At 44.5% G+C, this 21,163-nt stretch overlaps 1 protein-coding gene across 10 annotated transcripts in view; it reads right to left on the reverse strand.

Moving 5' to 3' along the window:
* Positions 1–375: 375 nt before the first annotated feature.
* The window catches only part of PANX2 (pannexin 2), a 45,318-nt gene continuing 24,530 nt past the window's right edge, over positions 376–21,163 (reverse strand). Inside the window, exons 2-6 of one of the 10 annotated variants that reach the window (XM_083699226.1) lie at positions 20,511–20,567; positions 18,085–18,132; positions 15,533–15,729; positions 6,345–7,796; positions 376–2,156 (exon numbers count right to left, since the gene is read on the reverse strand). In XM_083699226.1, coding sequence (XP_083555352.1) covers positions 1,777–2,156; positions 6,345–7,796; positions 15,533–15,560 — 1,860 coding nt within the window. In that variant the 5' untranslated portion in view covers positions 15,561–15,729; positions 18,085–18,132; positions 20,511–20,567 and the 3' untranslated portion in view covers positions 376–1,776. Of the gene's footprint in view, positions 2,157–6,344; positions 7,851–15,532; positions 15,730–17,999; positions 18,388–20,510; positions 20,568–21,163 lie in introns of those variants that run through there. The other 9 variants (XM_083699223.1, XM_083699225.1, XM_083699224.1 and 6 more) reach the window with 9 other exon arrangements.

The raw sequence follows: 21,163 nt of genomic DNA on the forward strand, positions 1-21,163 counted from the left end.
ACTGTCCTTGACTGGAATTCCTGCTGACGTTTCTAAAGACAAATATACAAAAAATACTGTGCGCTGAGCAATCCTTCCTTTCTGATCCGTGCCACTGCAGACAAGAATTTTAATATTTGAGTCACACCCGCTGCCATGTGGAAAAGAAGCCCTTCTGAAAGAAAACAGTGCGGACATTCCTCTCCCATGCATGCAAGCTTTCCACACACAGGCAATTTTTAAAAGCACGGAGAATCGTTCCAACTTGCAATCCTGCACCCACAATTTGAAGTGACGCAGTCGTGGAAGGTCTGTATCACATGGTATTTCCTGCACTTTTGAATCTGCCCTCATTCAGCCACAGTTCAAGCAGCAAAATGTTCAGACGCAAAACCATTACAAGCGGGATGAGTCAGTATTTTCTTGACCTGTGGTAGGGTGTAGCGTAGACAAGTCCTTTAAAAAGACTCAAGTAACCATCTGCTGAAACACCACACCATTGGAGAAATTAGCTCTTATTGGATATTTTTTTAGCAGCACTGGAATATCCTTCACATCAGTGAAGCACCTTAGAAAGTTTCTAACCTGGTTTTGCAGACGTCATTCTATGGACAAAAATAAGCAACCCTCCTCCCTCCGCTCTGCTAGAATAGAAGATCTGACTCAACATTCACCCTCATTCACAAGAAAATAGACGTTAAAAAAATAAACTCTTCGTTTTCGTCACCTCTCACAACACATATGAACGTACTAAAGGGCAGGACGTAGCTCTTCGTTTCCTCATTCGTAAGTGCAGCAAGCTGGCCAGTTTCAGTTCTCTTTACACTGATGCTGGTGGAAGACCAATTGCCACTTAAGTGGCTGGCAGGGCCGGCCCAACTATTTGGCAGAGTGAGATGGATGCAGCTCTGTTTCCCATGTAGCCCGGCTTGCACCTGCTAAACTAGCCTGCTGCCCTCACAATATGGTGGAGGATGCTGGCCTGTTGTTGCAGTATGCGGAATGCATGTGTGTGGCGAGCGCTCTTCTCCTTTGCCTCAGGCGGCAAAATTTTAGGGCCAGCCCTGGTTGCCCAATACCCGTGGACCAAAATACAGCTTGCTTACAACCATGTCATTAAGAACACACACACCTGGCTATGGGTTTTTTTGTTTCTTTGTACCTTAGAGACAAAACACGATGTTACTCCTGCCTTTTAAAATGGAAGAATAAATATCATACATGTTATGTGCTTCATTACTTTACCGCAGGAGATGGGGGCTCTGTGACTCTCAAAATGTTGTTAAGACTCCGTCAGTCCTGGCCCACATGGCCAACAGTGAGGGATTATGGGAGTTGTGGTCCAACATCATCTAAGGGGCTCCAGGTCTCTCTCTCTCCCCCCCCCCCGCTTTACAGAGAGTGAGCTCAAGTACCAAGGCTATAAGTGCTTTGTTTAAGAAACACTGTGTGGCATGCGCTCAAGCACTTTAAATATTTGGATAGTTGTAGTAATTCACACAGAACTCATGAAGCTACAGCTAACGTCTTTGTGCTTTGTTTCTCGGTGTTCCAAGCATAGTATATAATTTGGTTGTTGTTATTATGGTGGTTATTGTTATTATATTTTGCAAGCTATCGATAAGACACGATGACACTACCCTGAACGACCGATTTGGAGTATTGGTGAAACCAATGGTCTGCATTTCAGCACTCCATGCTCATGCAGTGGATGGCATTGACAGGGCAGCATGGTTCATGTGAAAGTGGCACTGGGAGGCGGGCCATCCAGCTGTGATCAGCGTCAGCTCTAGACCGTCAATACTCTACAGAGTTCACCATTGCCAGGGGCTCATCAAACGTCGCCAACATGACTTGCTTCGTGGAAGGTCTGGAGATGATGTCTCCTGCCTCCGTGGGCGAGTGAATACTATTGTCTAAAGACTCGTCTATAAGGTTTGACACTACTTCTTCTTCATGGTTTTCATACAACGTATTGATATGCAGAAGAGGGTGAGCGGCGTTACAGTTTAAGGCAGGCACTGGCTCTGCTGGGCTTATGTGGGGCAGAGTGACCTTTTTCGCAGCACCGGAAGTTGCTATGTGGTTGTGATTGCAGGTGAGAAAAGTCCCGGCGGCAGGCACAGTCCTGCATGTGTTGTGAGAGTAAAGGGTATCTTTCCCCGGAACGGAAGATCCTAAAAGAGAAACAAGACACTTTTTTAATCATTGCTCGCTTTTCATACACCCAACAGGATCAGTTCTGGCATTCATGTTTTGTGGGTTCGACTCCATGAAAACAAGCAACTGGCAGAGACTACGTTCTCCATGGATCTACAGTGTGATACAGTTGGACAGAGTATCTATAATAGGATCCTGTATCATCTTATGCCTCTCTGGGCAAGTTGACACATTAGCCTATCAAAGCCTCTTTGTTCCTGTAGTGGCCACTGGTTTCAACAGCCACTACAGGTACCTGATGTGGGGAACCTTCTTCCAACCCTCAGAAGGACAGCAAGCAATACTCACCCATCCTCACCTAACTCACTGAAGGTAAAAAGGAAGTTACCTGTTTTCCTTCCTTATTCTTTCTATTATTTGCTGCTCTTGATTTCAGCTGGGAGGAGACAGAGCAAGGAAAACCAGCTGGCATCTGAGAGAACAAGGAAGAAGAAGAAGAACAGGGGCAGTGACTCTCTTTCTCCGCAGTCGAAAAGGCAAGGATGCTATGGTAGTGAGCGCATGGTGACGCCTTGGGCACCTGGAGAGGCCGCCAGAAGCAGGGAGATGCTCAGGAGGCTAATGCGTGAACAGATCCTGAGAGACCATCAGCAGCTGCAGAAAGCCTTGCTGTCTAGAAAACTATTTTAGACTCTGGTGGTGAGAACATTGCTCCAGATTCTAAATAATTGTTAATGCAAAAGTCCTTTAAGAGAAACATACACAGAATTGTTTGAGGAGGGATCCAGAGGGGAGATGCCAAGATATTCACTGTCTGTCTTCTCCCACATGAAAACCAGAATATTCAATTAGGATGTTCATCAGAGGCTGTTTTCTATACAGCCCTATCTTCCAAAGTGGGCATCTATTGAAGAGAGTATTTTCTGCAATGACCCTTGAATTGTGAATATCTCCCTAGATATTTTTTAGATGCCAAAGTCTACATTATTCACTCAGTGTTTTCATGTCATTTTAGAATATCCGACCTTCTTTTTAATTGGGTGATTGCTTTAAATTTTATTTATTGGTTCATTATCCCTGTTGTTTTTATTAACTGCTGCGTCGTTTTATTGTTTCTACCTTCTTCTTTTAAATAGCTTTCTTGAAGTGTGGAAGCTGGAATATGGAAGCTGGAGGATAAATTCTTAAAAATAAACACCTTAAATATTTCAACACAGGAAAGCAGGATATTTTAAGCAGCTGACGTAAACACTCAAAGGCCAAAGCAATAAAAATATGATGTAGCATTATTCATAGAAGAGCTGGAGCCAGAATATATATTAAGTAAAAAAGCAAACAAACCTCAACTGCTTATATCAAAGTAGCTGTATTAAAACTAATAGGATTGCTCAGTACTAAGTAATTTGATGATGGGCATTAACGGTCTAGGAAAGCTTTCAGAGCATATTAATGCTACAGTTACATAGGTTTAAGAGTTATTTTCCTCAGCTAACTGTAGTACTGCGAGGGGGTGGCTGGGAAGCTGAGAATTCTCAGTATCCTCAGCTATAACTCCCAGAATTCCTTTGAAGGAAGCCATGACTGATTAGTAGAATCATAGAATCATAGAGTTGGAAGAGACCACAAGGGCCATCGAGTCCAACCCCCTGCCAAGCAGGAAACACCATCAGAGCCCTCCTGACATATGGTTGTCAAGCCTCTGCTTAAAGACCTCCAAAGAAAGAGACTCCACCACACTCCTTGGCAGCAAATTCCACTGTCAAACAGCTCTTACTGTCAGGAAGTTCTTCCTAATGTTTAGGTGGAATCTTCTTTCTTGTAGTTTGGATCCATTGCTCCGTGTCCGCTTCTCTGGAGCAGCAGAAAACAACCTTTCTCCCTCCTCTATGTGACATCCTTTTATATATTTGAACATGGCTATCATATCACCCCTTAACCTCCTCTACTCCAGGCTAAACATGCCCAGCTCCCTTAGCCGTTCCTCATAGGGCATCGTTTCCAGGCCTTTGACCATTTTGGTTGCCCTCCTCTGGACACGTTCCAGTTTGTCAGTGTCCTTCTTTAACTGTGGTGCCCAGAACTGGACACAGTACTCCAGGTGAGGTCTGACCAGAGCAGAATACAGTGGCACTATTACTTCCCTTGATCTAGATGCTATACTCCTATTGATACAGCCCAGAATTGCATTGGCTTTTTTAGCTGTTGCGTCACACTGTTGGCTCATGTCAAGTACAAAACTCATATAAATTTTTCTAGTCTAGAAATACTTCTGAGTGACATTGAAAGAGGAGTAATTTGCACACTTTATTCCCCCCAGGAAAAGCCAAATTCTACAAAGCAATTTAACTCTAAATATCCCAGGATTTGCACCGAGAATGTAAAACCTGAGTTATTCCAGAACGTTTTCCAGAACGACACCCTTTTAAAGTCCCTAGTGTGATTTTTTATCATTGGTCTGGATTTGTGTTTCCCAAAGTTGGGCCTCCAGCTGCTTTTGGACTACAACTCCCATCATCCCTGAGCACTAGTCCTGCTAGCTAGGGATGATGGGAGTTGTAGTCCAAAACCAGCTGGAGACACAGCTTTGGGAGACACTGGTCTGGATTCCCTTCAGCTGTGTGAGTTTTCCGCAAGCAGAGCTATTTGTGTGCATCCCTCTGAAGTGAGACATTTTGAGGTCTAACAAAAAAACGATGGACAGCCTATGATATTCAGCTGACCTGTCTCTAGAAAGGCCCAAGATGGCGGAGGTGACTATTCTTATCCCCCTCCCTCTCCAACAGTAAGGGATGGGGGGAAAGCAGCTACCTATGTTAAGGAGAACAATCGGCCTGCAACTTTGCAGTTGTGTTTGAGGCAGACCAAGCGAGAAGAGACTCAGAGCAGAGTTTGGCTCCCTCAAGAAGAGTTCTGGGACACCTGTTGGGTGTCCAAGCTGTACAGCTGTGTAAAGAAGCTAGATGGAACAAAACATGAAAACGTCCCTAATGACCTCATGCAAAGGAAACCAAAACCCAGGGTAAACACTGGAACTCTTGAAACCCCACCACTTGGAAAACTAGGGTGCAATTTACATGACTAATACGACCCACATTCTGCATTTGTTCTGCCTCTGCTTCGATTCTGAGGCTCACGTCATTCAAAGTGAACCACCTTCCTAAAAAACATCAGTTGACAAGCGCAAGAGGAATAAAAAGCATGATTTTGCAGGAGTTTAGAAGACTGAATTACCAGAGCATCTGAACGGACAAGAAGACTATTTTCTTTTAACTGTTACATTAGTGAGTTAAAATTTAAAAATAAGCTGCAGATGTGGGCGGCCAGCTTCTGGGTTAACAAGAGAATATGCAAGAAGGGGGAAATTCCTATCGGCAAGTCTCAGGTTCAGCTTACATCCCTGGGGTCTGGTTTCTGTATCTGAATGCTCAGAATCCCATGAGTCTGCGACCGCACCTTCCCATCCTACCTCCTCCCATCTGACACATATAGATTCCAATACAGAAGCTACTGTATTGGTGTGATGTGAGATTCCAACCATGTGGAAAGCAGCAATCCTGTCCAGGAACTTCTAAGTAATTGTGGAGAGAACTGCCTAACATCAGAAGCAAGTTTGTAATTAGCTTTTGCATTTGACTTGGACCCCATGGGACAATTAGCCACAACATTCACTGTACCAGGATCAGGTTTAAGGTGCTGGTTTTAACCTTTAAAGCCCTATACAGCCTAGGACCCTTGTACCTACGGGACTACCTCTCCTGGTATGTCCCACAGAGGACCTTACAGTCTTCAAATAAAAACATCTTGGAGATCCCGGGCCACAGGGAGGTTAGGCTGACCTCAACCAGAGCCAGGGCTTTTTTGGCCGTGGCCCCGATCTGGTGGAACGCTCTGTCACAAGAGACTAGGGCCCTGCAGGACTTGACATCTTTTCACAGGGTCTGCAAGATGGAGCTGTTCCACCAGGCCTTTGGCGGAGGCACAGTCTGCCCCCCTCCTTTTGTAATCCTTATAGAACTCTAGCCCAATGGTTGCCATTAATTTGACTCTGAATTGATTTTAGAATGAATTGATTGTAGAATGTATTTCAATTAAATGATTATGATTTTATGTAAACTGTTATTTTTACTGTTGTTAGCCGCTCTGAGCCTCGGCTGGGGAGGGAGGGATCTAAATAAAATTTTATTATTGTTCTTTATTATTATTACCTTTGAGGGAAGAAGCGACATGCACGATGACTTTCTCTTCTTGGCTTAAAAATCCACTCCCTTGGCTTTTGGATGTTGCCATGGAGGTAATAGGTTGAATCTCTGGCTTGGGTTTCTTACTGCTCAGTAGATATGGATGAACGTCTAAGGAGAAGTGCCGCGTATGTTTCTTCTCATTGCCTGCGCTGGAGAGGGCGGCAGATTCATTTTTGTGGGCTGAAGACGGCTGAGAGTTTTTCGAGTTGGTCTCCAGCAAAGGGGCAACCAGGCTGTCCGTCGCCGTTTTCCGACGCACAGGCTTGGGCTTCTCAGGCTTGTTGTTTTCAACCTTCATAATAGCCAACTGCTCTTTGAACGGCTGAGGAAGAGGATTGGAACTCGGGATCCACTTCATTTTCTTCCGGGGCCGCTTAATGACCAGCGGTTCGCTGTGGTCAATGTCCGCAGGGTCAATGCTGGGGTCAATGGTTTGTATCCCGGAATCGCGCACGGTTGGGGTGACATCGTGATTAGACTGAGCGAGCGCCGCAAGCAGCTGGCGAACCACGTTGTCGTACATCAGGTCGCTCTCGTTGGTGATGAAATCCAAGCGGTTCAGCGACTTGATGTGGTCCCGGTTCTCGTTGCAAAACATAGCCAAGATATTAATGTCGCAGAACTGGGACTTCTGCCACTGCTTTTTTGTCTTTATTCCAACCTTGTTCAGCTTGTCAAAGATGAAGTTGGATTTGCGGACTATAAAGAGGTGGATCAAATTGATGAGGATAATCAGGTTCATGAAACAGAGGAGGACAATGTCTACCGCGGCAATGATGCGCTGGAGCTGAACGGACGGCAGTTTGCAGTTCACCCGGATGAGCAACTTTGAACTGCTCGTTTTGTCGGGAGGCTCCCCCAGAGCACACGTAAACTCGTTTTGCTTCTGCGTGGCATAATAGGTGGACAAGTACGTGATCGGGATGATACTTAAAAATATGATGAACAGGTGCCGTGCAAGGTAAAGTTTGGCTAAGAAATTGCTGCGTCCCCTCCGCTCCAGGTACTTCTCAAATAAGTTTTGCTCCGGGCTCTTTTCCTTTTCCGCGTTCTCAATTATTTCCCTTTTCTCTCGCTCTGTAATCCCAGGGCCTTTGGACTGGATTTGCTTTTCGATTTTTGGCGCACGGCCTTCGGCTGCTCGGTGGTAGCAGTTATCTATCTCCTGGAGCAAAAAGTTAAGTTCAGAAGTCAACCTGGTGGAGGCCAGGAATTCCCAGCCAAGCGCTGGAATGTACATAATACCAGCAAAAGCCAGCAGGGCATATGGAAGGAACTTATGCTCAAACAAGGAGGGCCAACGGCTGGCATTTACTCCTGGCAGGGCATCCCTTAGTTCTGTCCAACAGTATCCTCTGGCATACAAGGCTTGGTCACGGGTGAAGTTGTGTGGTGTGTAACAGTATATGGGTTCCTCTGTATAACAGAGAGAAAAGTCACTGCTGTGCATTTAGCCTACAAAAAGAAGCTCTGTAAAATAAATATTTCATAAACTATATCAATTTTCGTCTACTGTATATTTAAAATAGCATCAACGTGCATAGAACTGTACCAATCTAATTGCCATGGCCAACTCGGTCTTCCTAATCGTGATATAAATCTTTACATTCCATAGATCTGCATAGAGATCATAGCTCTTAAACTTAGGCAGTTTACAGAGGAATCTGTAAACCTGAAAACTCTAGGATGAACTGGAGCTAGGAATATCATTTAACACTTGCAGCAGTTGTCTTGGGGGAGATTTCCAATGTAAACCATAATGTGCTCTGGAAAGCAAATGAACAGGATGCCACAGCAATACAATTAGCGAGGGTAAGGTAAAGGTAAAGGGACCCTTGAGCATTTGGTCCAGTCGTGACCGACTCTGGGGTTGCGGCGCTCATCTCGCTTTACTGGCATGACTAAGCCGCTTCTGGTGAACCAGAGCAGTGCACGGAAACGCCATTTACCTTCCCGCAAGAGCGGTAGCTATTTATCTACTTGCACTTTGACGTGATTTCAAACTGCTAGGTTGGCAGGAGCAGGGACCGAGCAACGGGAACTCACCCCGTTACGGGGATTCGAACTGCCAACCTTCTGATCGGCAAGCCCTAGGCTCTGTGGTTTAACCCACAGTGCCACCTGCGTTTGTGCTGCGTTTCTCCTTGAACAGGTGCAGTCTTACTATTTAGAAGACTAGATACATTTCTTTAAGAACATGTGACTAAGCAGGTTTACTATATTATTATTATTTCCTTAAAAACCCTTTGCAGCAGGTCAAAATCCAGGAGGTGAAGCAAAGTAAAAAGCCAGAGAACTTTCCCACCTCCTTGAAATCCTTAAAGCAGGTGGAACCTTCTGGTCCTGAAGGTCAGTTCCTTATCAAATCCTAGCCTCACAAGCCTAATTTCCAACCTAAGATGAACTTATAATGTCTGGTTTCAATGGATTTTTCAAATGCTTAACTCCGTCTTTTGTTTTCTTTATCTTTTTAGGTAAGTTCATGAAGATACCAACAAAAGGTAAGTTTGGTGTTGTTCACAATACGGAGAGATGCTAGTGAAGTTGTAGGTGGATGTTAATGAATGTTAAGATATGTTGATATCTTCATGAACTTACCTAAAAAGATAAAGAAAACAAAAGTCTGAGTTAAGCATTTGAAAAAACCAGACATTATAAGTTCATCGTAGTTTGCGAGTCTCTGTGGCTTTGCATGAGGTTTTGTATATTTCTCTCAGAAGATTGATAAAGAATGTATAATTATTTTGGTAATTATTGTGCGTATATTAGTCGCCAACGTGTTGCACAAGTCGTACTACAGTGGTACCTCTGTTACATACGCTTCAGGTTACATACGCTTCAGGCATGGCTCACACAGCCAATCTAACAGGCTTTGGCTCTGCCACTCACCAACTGATGGGCAAGCAGAGCTGAAGCCAGCTTCTCCTTGCCATTACACCATCAGGAGTGCACTTTAAGGTTGTCAATTGTGCACTGGAAGCCGCATCTCTACCTGTGCCACACCTGATGTCATATATGACAAAAGCTGTAAGGTAGGTAGGTGTGGTTTGGGGGGGGAAACGGCCTCATGGGCCAAAATTGAACCCTGGTTTGACCTGCAGACTGGAGGTTCCACACTCCTGACTTAATGGAAGAGAAGCTTTGACTATACAGCAACAATATATTCAAAGAACTTGGCTGCTCAAATGTTGAGTAGCATTTTTAAGTCCTACATTCTCTTTGCTGTGTCCAGATTCTTCTCTGTGAGATCTGTACAGTGGTGCCCCGCAAGACGAATGCCTCACAAGACGAAAAACTCGCTAGACGAAAGAGTTTTCCATTTTTGAGGTGCTTCGCAAGATGAATTTCCCTATGGGCTTGCTTCGCAAGACGAAAACGTCTTCTGAGTTCTTGCGAGTTTTTTCCCTCCCCCCCCTTTTTCTAAGCCGCTAAGCCGCTAATAGAAGCCACTAAGCCGCTAATAGCCGCTAATCCGCTAATCTGCTAATGGCCGTGCTTTGCAAGACAAAAAAACCGCTAGATGAAGAGACTCGCGGAACGAATTATTTTCGTCTTGCGAGGCACCACTGTATCTGAATGTACTCAGACAGAGAAAGGTAGTTTAAAATTATCAAGGCATCTAGGACTGTGGCGGTTGTTTACCTCTCATGTGCTGAAGGAACAGCTGCTGTGTTCTAAATTTTGGAGTTTTTAAAAATAAGTCCTGAAGGAGAGGCCCAATCTCTATACAGAGATGTTCTCAGACAACGATACTGCCAGAAATACCAGACTATCCCATGGTATATTTCTATGACAGTTAATCTGCCCTGTCTTGAAATCACAGCCCATTGGGAAAGGGTACAGAATCCGTATCCCAATGCATCATATTCCAAAGCAATGTGCAGCCCGTTGTGAATTTAGCAGTATGGAAGCCCCCTCAAAGCATGCTGGATTCGAACACCATATTCAGGGTAACAGAATAACTTCTATTTGTAACTTGTGCAGAGTTTGTTTGTTTATTATAAAACAGGAGACAGGGTAGATGATAGCCAACAGCTTTACTTCCTTCTGTATCTATGTTTCCAAGGGAAACTGCTGCAAGCTAATGATCAATGTAAAGTGCTCCCTTATAATTTGAACACCAAGACATTTTGTGGTGAACGCCACACATTTTCTATATGGAGAAAAGCACAACAGCTATGATTTTTAGAAACCCAGCAGCCCCATTTTGGCTATATACGTTCTATGTAGATGCAGCTGTCCGGTGTCCTGTAAATCATCTGGGAACCCAATTAAAATATAGATTTAGGTACATACTGGGTTGGTTTCACTGTAGCACTAAACCACCGTTAAGTATTATCACAGGCTCCTCTCAGGTTTGTGTGCTCCCTTTTTTCTGGTACAGCTGGAAGGAAGGGTTGGGAAATGTTCACTCCCATTTTAAGTAAACTACAGCTTGCTGTGTCTTCTGAACTGAGGCAAACCGTGGTTACTCTTAACCTATGATTAATGGAAACAAGCCATCTTCAAACCAGACTTTATGAAGCTGACTTGTTTCCACTAAACATAGTTAAAAGATTAGACGTAGTTCAGAGAACATGCTAACCTGTGGTAAAAACAGAAGCTGAAGCTCTCAATCAATATTTCTCATTACCACACCAAAGGAAGGCTAGGCTCATTTTTGTAACACTAAACCATGGTTACATCTCAACACAACCAACGTTTCTCTGTATGGATATCGAGTGATCTAGAATCCAAACACACACTTAGCCTTCAGGGAGGCATATTTTTAACTTTAAATCTTGACAACTTAGACCAAGGGTCAGCAAGGTTTATCTTGCCTGGGCCTGATCAGTCCCATGGAGATCCCTCCATGGGTTGGATTGTGTGCCCACCCGCATTTCTGGTGTCTGCGTCAACACAATTTCTGGCATCTGCGCATGTACAGATGCAATTTCTGGAAGTGAGTCCCCATGCCATACTGGTTTAGCGCAGTGCGTGAGCGGGCAACTCAGTTTGGAGATGGCTCGTGGGCCGGTCAAATGACCTCTGCAGGCCGCTTTCGGCCCATGGGCCTTAGGTTGCTGACCCCTGACTTAGACAATTCAGGCTCTGTTAGTGTCTTACAATAATTTAAAACGATCAGAAATTAGAATCTAACTTAAAACATAGCCTCTGCAATCCACTAAACCAGGGATCTCAAAGCCCTTTCTGATACAAAAGTTCTCACTAGGTGAGAGCAACCAGCCAGTCGGCTAACAGAAATCCTGTAACTATGACACCATTTAAGAGTAGGACTCTAAATCTTATGGCTGAATGGAGATTTCCTCCCACCCCAGGAATGTACTTACACAAAGCATTTTAATTTGTCCTACATATGTGAATGTCTGCCATCCACTGTATAGGCAAAGACAAAGTTCTGTACTTCATGATGCTGTTGTGGCAGTAAAGTCAGTTCTCAGACACTCAGGAATGGGACCAACTCCTATCGATGGGATCCTGCCATGCATGAGTTTGCCCACAACGCACTCAGATAGTGCACAGAAACACAAGGACTGTCGACAATATACAAGCCTCCATATAAGCTCCACTTGCAGTAATGGATGTGCTATAAAATTATTAATTCAGTTAGAAATGCCTTGTTTCACTTGTGTGGGAGGGTCTGTCTAACTGATTTCAATAGGGCTGCAATTAATTTTGCCTTATTTGTGTAGTTTGCACTGCCAAAGATTATATTTTGCATCTGAATACTTGTGTTTGCCACTAAGGATTCTGCAAATATTTGCTTTCAAGCATTCTCTAGGGAGAAATTTACTGTGGCATAAAGGTAAAGGTAAAGGTACCCCTGCCCGTACGGGCCAGTCTTGCCAGACTCTGGGGTTGTGCGCCCATCTCACTTAAGAGGCCAGGGGCCAGCGCTGTCCGGAGACACTTCCGGGTCACGTGGCCAGCGTGACATCGCTGCTCTGGCGAGCCAGAGCCGCACACGGAAACGCCGTTTACCTTCCCGCTGGTAAGCGGTCCCTATTTATCTACTTGCACCCGGAGGTGCTTTCGAACTGCTAGGTTGACAGGCGCTGGGACCGAGCAGCGGGAGCGCACCCCACTGCAGGGATTCGAACTGCCGACCTTTCGATCGGCAAGTCCTAGGCACTGAGGCTTTAACCCACAGCGCCACCTGCGTCCCTTACTGTGGCATACAGTGACACAATAATAGTTTAGGGCAAGGGATCTGCATGGGTGAGTCTATTCTGTACTCATAACAGCTCACAGATGCTCCTTTACTAAATGCAGGAAATGGGCTAAATTATTCACAGTGCCCTGGCAAGGAGCTCTTAAAATAATGCTATTAACATCTAGCTTTGGAAGATGTATACTGAAAGTACAAAGACTGTCACATTTTGGTGGATTATGATCACACAACCATGGCTCAGGCTACCATATAGGACAAAGTCATATCAAGGCTAGCCTTCTGTAAGAAGCTGCCTCAAGCTGATTCATATTGTATGATTTCTGGAAACAGAGTAACTCCCGTCACAGGACACATGAAGATATGTGTTGTGTGAATGACCGCCACATCCCATACACTTCCTGACAATATTACGGCCAGCAGTTCCTGAAATACCTTGGTCTCATATAAGTCTCATCATGACTTAGAGCAAACTATTCAACATCATTCAACATCAAGTGAAGGCAATCACTTGCAAAAAAGGAAAAGGAAGAAAGGGACTACAACTGCCATCATCCCTAGCTAGCAGGATCTGTGGTCAGGGATGATGGGAATTGTAGTCCAAAAGCAGCTGGAGACCAACGTATGGGAAACCCTGCTAGTATAAAGAAATATATTTGCAGCATTACACCTCGCCTGCTTAAACCACACAACCCCAGTACAACTTCTCACTGCGCATAGTCATGTGTTCAAAATGGAGTTGTTATCTCGCTGCCAATTTTGGATTACTGGACCTGCATGGCTATCTACACTTTTCACACGAAGCTGGTTACCTGTCTTTCCCCCCGAATGAAAATATGCTCCCAACTAACACCAACAAGGCATTTTATAGAAAATAAATATAGAATGGAAGAGTAAGAAGGTGAGCCCATTCCTAATGTGTTTCTGCCTGAGCTGCTGTTCCAAGTTCACCTCCTGACTGGAAAGAGGCAAGCTGAGAGCAGTGCGTTGGCATGGGCTGGTATGCCTCTGTGGATGGGTGACCCAACGGGCTGGTGCAGGAGAGACAGACTAAAGAATTGGTTTCTCTTCCTCTCTGCAGTCAGCATGGAAACCAAGGAGACTTGCAGATCCCACTCACTCATCTGCATGGAAATCTGATTCACTGACTATGGCCATGAGGCAGGTTGTTAAGCAGAATTCTTTTAATTCTCTATAGGAAACAGGCTCAGGAGAATTGAGTTGATGAGACCAGTAATGGGTCCAACGGTCAAGAAGGTGGTTTCTGCATATGCTGTAGGGGCAGATAGGTAAAGGTACCCCTGCCCGTACGGGCCAGTCTTGACAGACTCTAGGGTTGTGCGCTCATCTCACTCTAGAGGCCGGGGGCCAGCGCTGTCCGCAGACACTTCCGGGTCACGTGGCCAGCGTGACGAAGCTGCTCCGGCGAACGGGCACCAGAGCAGCACACGGAAACGCCGTTTACCTTCCCGCTATAAAGCGGTACCTATTTATCTACTTGCACTTAAGGGTGCTTTCGAACTGCTAGGTGGGCAGGAGCTGGGATCAAACAACGGGAGCTCACCCCGCCACGGGAATTCGAACCGCCGACCATGCGATCGGCAAGTCCTAGGCGCTGAGGTTTTACCCACAGCGCCACCCGCGTCCCTGGTAGGGGCAGATAGGGCTCATCAACTGGGAGTGTTGCCCATCTAGGACATGGGTAGGCAAACTAAGGCCCGGGGGATGGATCCGGCCCAATCACCTTCTTAATCCGGCCAGCGGACAATCTGGGAATCAGCGTGTTTTACGTGGGTAGAATGTGTGCTTTTATTTAAAATGCATCTCTGGGTTATTTGTGGGGCATAGGAATTCGTTCATTCCCCCCCCCCCTCAAAATATAATCCAGTCCCCCACTAGGTCTGAGGGACAGTGGACCAGGCCCCTGCTGAAAAAGTTTGCTGACCCCTGATCTAGGAGAAGGGACTCTCTAATCCTAAACGTCAGCTGCCCTGTTTTGAACATGTAGGTGTGAACCATGTTTATAGCATTGCTAATCCACCTTGTTCAGGATTTCATTCAAATCAATAAGATCAAGCAAGAAAACATATGGCAAGCTAAGTGCCTTAGCAACGCTGGAATGTCTGTGATATCATCAGTTGCTTCTGGCCACTAGGCTGCTTATTTTGCATACATGTAAGCTTTAATTGTCACAGACTGAAAACTCTGCATTGTAATTTCCTCCTCACCTCACTTTTTACACATACACACACACACCCCTCCATATTCCTGCTGAGGATAATATTTAGCACACTTGATGTAGCGATTCTAGATCTCAAAAAATTATAAATAATAATAATATTTTTATTATTATTTATACCACACCCATCTGGCTGTGTTTCCCCAGCCATACTGGGTGGCTCAAAACACATAATTGTAAAACATTAAACATTAAAAAAATTCCCAAAACAGGGTTGCCTTTAGATGTTGTAATAAATATTATGCAGTAATAAATGTGTCAAAGCAAGACACTGTTGTTTTTTCTGCAACAGACTGACATGGCTGGTCCTCTGGAAACAGTTAAACAAAGAGGCCAGAATAAGCGATAACATCTTTTGAAAACAGCAGCAGCAGCAAAATCAATGCTCAGAAACTGTTAAGTAGTTTGGCTCTCTACACACAACTCCTCTCGGCTGAGATCATGCTACCTGAAAGTGCTTGTTTTCCGATAAATGCAGCTTCATAATAAGCAGGCATTCATTGTTTGGATTTGAGCGTATTCTACAGCATTAGGTAATACTGAAAGTCGGGCTCTTTGACCTTTGCAACAACAGGCCTCAGCGTGAAAAACAAAGAGAGAAAGCACAGCGGGTTCAGCTAATGGAGAGAGCTATTGTGCACGAATAGGACAAAAGAATGTAATGATGCACATCGTTTCCAATCCATCCAAAGCTTTGCATGTGCAAACTCGGCTGAAATGAGAGAGCTGCACAAGAGCACACACCTGTTAGACCGTGCCCATATTGTACCATAATGTTATGCAACTGTGCCCAGAAAGAAATCTCCTAGCGCTCTTCTAAGCTGAACAAAAATACAACACAACATGTGAATTCCTTGATTCCTTTAATTGAGTGAAAAGCAGGCATTGCAATGTTCCTGTGAATCAGCTTAAAAGAACAATGTCCCCGGAACCTCTTCTTTCTGGAAAAGAAATGATAAATCGGTTAAAATAGTTTAAATGAAACTCGTTATATTTTGTTTGACAGCAAGTAAACGTACCAGCTTTTCTCACTTGGGCCAGGTGATTTTTAAAAATGCAAATCCATAAATTGTTACAAAAACAATGGCTGCCACTGAATGTATCATCAAATGAAATGCACCATGAACTGGTGAATCGAGGACTCTGGCGCCATGTTTGGCAACCACGACTCTTGCTAAACCACTCATAGGCAAGAGTCGTGGTTTTTGCAGGCTGTGCTTTCTGAGAAGACGACAGGGGCAAAAGCAGGTGATTGGTTCCTGAGAGTCGTCTGGTTGAGCACTGCTGCCTTCCATTGCCCGATATCCCTCCTAGGTAAAGGTAAAGGTACCCCTGACCATTAGGTCCAGTCGCGGACGACTCTGGGGTTGCGCCCTCGTCTCGCTGTATAGGCCGAGGGAGCTGGCGTTTGTCCGCAGACAGCTTCCGGGTCATGTGGCCAGCACGACTAAGCCGCTTCTGGCGAACCAGAGCAGTGCGCGGAAAGGCCGCTTACCTTCCCGCCGGAGCGGTACCTACTTATCTACTTGCACTTGACGTACTTTCAAACTGCTAGGTGGGCAGGAGCTGGGACCGAACAATGGGAGTTCACCCCGTCGCGGGGATTCAAACTGCCGACCTTCTGAGCGGCAAGCCCAAGGCTCAGTGGTTTAGACCACAGCGCCACCCGCATCCCGATAGCCCTTCTAGCTTTGCCTAATCCAGAAGTGAAGAAAATCTGCTCCTCCAGTTGTTGCTAGACTACAACTCCTGTCCCTCACCATTGACCACTGGTGGGAGTTGGAGTCCAAAAACAGCTGTGGGGCCACGACTTTCTCATCCTTGGCCTAGCCCTTCAATACTCTTGTGCAATCTGCCCAGAGGCTCATATCCTGTGTTTCCCTGCCAGTCATGGAGAGAATCCTCTCCCCCAACAGCCAGCACAGAAACGTGTTCTACTTAGCAAGCTAATTGAAAAATTGCCTTCTACTGAGAGGGTTGGTGGAGACGGGAGCTAAGGGGTGGGCTTCCTTTCCTCTGTCGCCAGCAAGGAAACCACCAGCTTGATTCCTCATAGGCATGGATTTCCTTGTTGTCTAAGAATACCAGGCGAACTGCTAAAACTCAAGGTGCCACAGATCCAGCTCAATCTTCCAACATTTGGGATACATCTCATGGCTACCGATTTGGACCTGAACTGTGATCACCTCTGGTTTAAACCTTTGAGCTGTTATCCTACAGTATTGATGCATCTCTGCTGGCCAGCTTCTCCCAGACATTTGTCTGGGCTCAATCACTGCTGAGGTCTGATCCCAATGCTGCCTATGGCCAATGGTCTCCAAGATAGGCCAACGCTGATTCAAATAATCAGGTGATTTGGTTGCTCGCATCAGAAGTGCTTAAATTATACACCTTTTGGTTCCTTTGGCTAGCTGACACCATAGCTGTCGTTTCCCTTTTTTTAAGGAAAATTTGCTTATTCCGAATAGGATTCCTCGCAAGAAAAGGGAAAAGTTGACAGCTATGACTGACACCCAATGTCCTTTTAAATGTGTTCTGGGAGGGGTGATTATTGGTTTGTTTTTGTTACATAATTTGTGTTTCTTATATTGTAATTTTATGTTGTGAACTGCCCCAAGATCTACGGATGAAGGGTGGTATACAAATTAAATTAATCAATTAACTTAAATTAAAATAACGTAATATAACAATATTATAAGTGAAAAAACATAAAGGGTGTGTGCAATTGTTTTATTTACTACAACTGTGTGCCACCTTTATGTTTTTTCATGTACAGTGGCTCTCAAACTTAATCCGTTCTGAGAGTCCGTTCGATTCTTGAAACCATTCGAAAACCAAGGCAAGGCTTCCGACTGGCTGCAGGAGCTTCCTGCACTCAGCTGGAAGTTCTGTCGGACGTTCGGCTTCAGAAAAACGTTCACAAACAGGAACACTTACTTCCAGGTTTGTGGCATCGGGAGACGATTTGTTCGCCAACTAAACCATTCAGGAACCAAGGTACCACTGTGTTATTATTATTAATTAGATTTGTATACCTCCCTTCGTCTGGCAATCTCAGGGTGGCTCACAACATAAAATTTTTTTATATATATATATATATATAAACAAAATACATCATAAAAAGAGTTTGGGATGAAATCTCAATTACGAAATGGTGGTGATATTCGTTCTAAGTATTCCCCCCCATTTAATAAAAATATAATTATAGTACCTCTGGTTAAGAGACGTATCCTCAGTGGCAAACACAGCTTTCTTGAGAAAACATTCTCCCACAATGTGCACAGTTAAATACAGACCTCTCTCTATGCCATGATTCAGAACACAGCTCACGGGCGAGAGTTCCTCTGAAATAAATGACCAGGTTTACGGGTTCAGACCTTTTCAGTTTAGTTGGGGGCAAATGAAACTCATTCAAATATCAAAAGAGCCTACCCTGTTGTCACTGTTTCAACATAACATAACTGTCTTTAGAGGGCCTCAAGGTGGGGCAGTAGCCAAAGCCCTGAAGTCAACGCGAGACCTTCAGTGGGGTCTGAGGGACTAAGGCGCTATATGCTCTTTGCCACCCCTTCAATCTTAACTAGGCTTCCAAGTTCCTTCTGTTGAAAGAACAGATTGCGCACATCTTTATTCTACCCCGTATCTGATTTGAAATTATTGTGTTGGTGTATATGAAATCGTTTTCAATGCTTTATTGCTAAATCGCTTCCACGTGTTTTACAAGGCAGCAATTCACAAATGGAACAAAATAAATCAATCTCTTAGACACATTGAGAATCTGGCTTGTAGGCTGGCCACATTCTGTCCCCTCCACCAGCCAGCCCTTTGCTGAGGAAAGGGACCAAAACTTTGGAAGCCAACCTGGTCCTTCAAAATTCTGGAAGCGTTCAAGTTCCTAAACTGGTGTGCAGCAATATCTGTGTGGTTCTTTACATCCTGGCTTACATAAAGAACATAAAACTGTATACGTGCTACTTCTGCGAAGTGGTTGTACCAGCTTTGTATATAAACCAATGTGGCTTTCTTCTCTTGCTGACCTTATGGAACACGTCAAACATAAAAGTCTGAAAACTCTTTTGATCTTGTTTTCTCAATGTCACGGCGGCATTCAAGAAAAAAGAGAGAGATGAAAGAACACAGGAATTAAAAAACTCCATGGTACATTCAAATTATCTGAGATTCTTCCTGACCTTTTCTTTATGGGGAGACTAGATAGGGCTCGCTTCCTGCTCTTTAACGAAAATCAGCAGTTGTAGAGATCCAAAGTCTAATTTTAGCACACATCAAAGCTACAGCTATCATTTGGGGATGGCGGAGCCCCAACTCTAACTTGTTTGATTACATCACAGTCCTTTCACAGATCTGGAAATCATTATTTCAAAATCTGTGGATATTTTGCGCCACAAATCAAAATCTTCATCTTACTTAGCTAATTTTCTTTTGAATAGGTTTGATGGAGAAGGTTGCATGACATCTTAACATGTTTTAGTGATGTTCACTGATGTCCACTTCTGAGGGCCTTCTGGCACTTCCCTCACTGCGAGAAGTGGAGGTACAGGGAACCAGGCAGACGGGCTTCTCGGTAGTGGCGTCCACCCTGTGCAACGCCCTCCCATCAGATGTCAAGGAAATAAACAACTATCTAACTTTTAGAAGACATCTGAAGGCAGCCCTGTTTAGGGAAGTTTTTAATGTTTGGTTTTCAAACGCCTTGTGAGTTGAACGTTTTGGCTCCCGAATGCCGCAAACCCAGAAGTGAGTGTTCCAGTTTGCAAACTTTTTTTGGGAAGCCAAACATCTGATGGGGTTCCAACTGAGTGCAGGAAGCTCCTGCAGCCAATCGGAAGCCATGACTTGGTTTTTGAACGTTTTCGGAAGTCGAACAGACTTCTGGAACAGATTCCATACAAGAACCAAGGTAAGACTGTATTCTGTTGGGAGCCACCCAGAGTGGCTGGGGAGGCCCAGTCAGATGGGCAGGGTATAAGTAGTAAATTATTATTATTAATTCTTCTTCTTCTTCTTCTTCTTCTTCTTCTTCTTCTTCTTCTTCTTCTTCTTCTTCTTCATATTATTATTATTATTAAGTTGTTGGGGCTGCCTTGGATGTGTATAAGCAGTAATACACTGGGTTGTATTCTGACCTAAGTCCACTGAATTCAATGCATCTATTCTGAGTGTGATTAAGTCAGACTAATCCAATGTCTATCTGCATACCTCTGGCAACCAGAAAGGTAACCAATATAGAGCCACACTGAAATTGTTTTGGAAAGATCTATATCAAACACTTACTTGGGAGTAGGCCGGCCCCACTGAGGCGGTCCTGAATGATTGCTGAGTAAATATGCATAGGAACAGTCTGCACGAGAGTGAATAGGAATATCTGAGGTTCAGCTATACTACCAGTATTGAGGAAATCCTTAATACTATATTTTAATTCTGGGGTGGCTAACTCCCAGCTTGGGGGTTGAGTCTACAATTTTGAAACACAGTTCAGATGAGGAGGTGCAGGCTGTTTTCCTGTGTGTGTGTGTGTGTACATGTGAGACTTTGGGATGTCCACTGCCAACATGTGACCCTCCCACCCAAGGGTTGGTCAAGGTGCCCCATTCAAACAGATGTACTAAACTTAACACATTGAAAAGTACAAGTTAAGCAGGAGAGATTACATATTGGGGATTAAACAAAAGACCGAAAATGACTCATCGGTCATATAACTTACTGTCTCCTCCATTACTTCTTTAGCAGGAGAGTGGTGGAGGGCTGCAGTGCGGAACTGCTAAGAGACAGAAAAATACAGTATTCATGAGCTTATTTGGGTGTAATCAAGCCATTTTGAGCGGATGTCATGAGAAAGCCAAAGAGAGGGCTATGGATTAATCTGTACACTGCCACCTGGCTTTTCTGCTGTCTTAAAAACAAAAAAACCCAACTGGAATATTTGGGGAAGAGAAAAGGATCTATAGAAGAAGAAGAAGAAAAGCCTTGAGTTATCACTTTTGAAATATACAACTCAATATTATATAAGCTACCCTCTGAAAAGGATCTATCCTTAAGCCTCTTAAAGGGCATCTGAGAGATGCTGTAATTCCAGATAAGTAACCAGTGGTGGAGGTTAACAACCCCTCCTCCTTTCATTCAGATGGCAGGGCTGCTGCGAAATGAAACCGTCCCATGATCTGATGATGAATCATTCCGTTTGCAAGCCCCATGAACTTAGACACAAGCAAGCAGCTTCCACATTCAGAAACCACAGTCATAGCAGTCCACGGAAAGATGCAACAGGCTGAAAGAACTGGAGCAAGAACCCCATAAGCCCGACATGGTCAAACTTGGCCCTCCAGCTGTTTGGGGACTACAGTTCCCATCATCCCT

The sequence above is a fragment of the Podarcis gaigeae genome, assembly GCF_964106915.1.
Source record: "Podarcis gaigeae genome assembly, chromosome: 10".
NCBI classification, from domain to species: Eukaryota; Metazoa; Chordata; class Lepidosauria; order Squamata; family Lacertidae; genus Podarcis; species Podarcis gaigeae.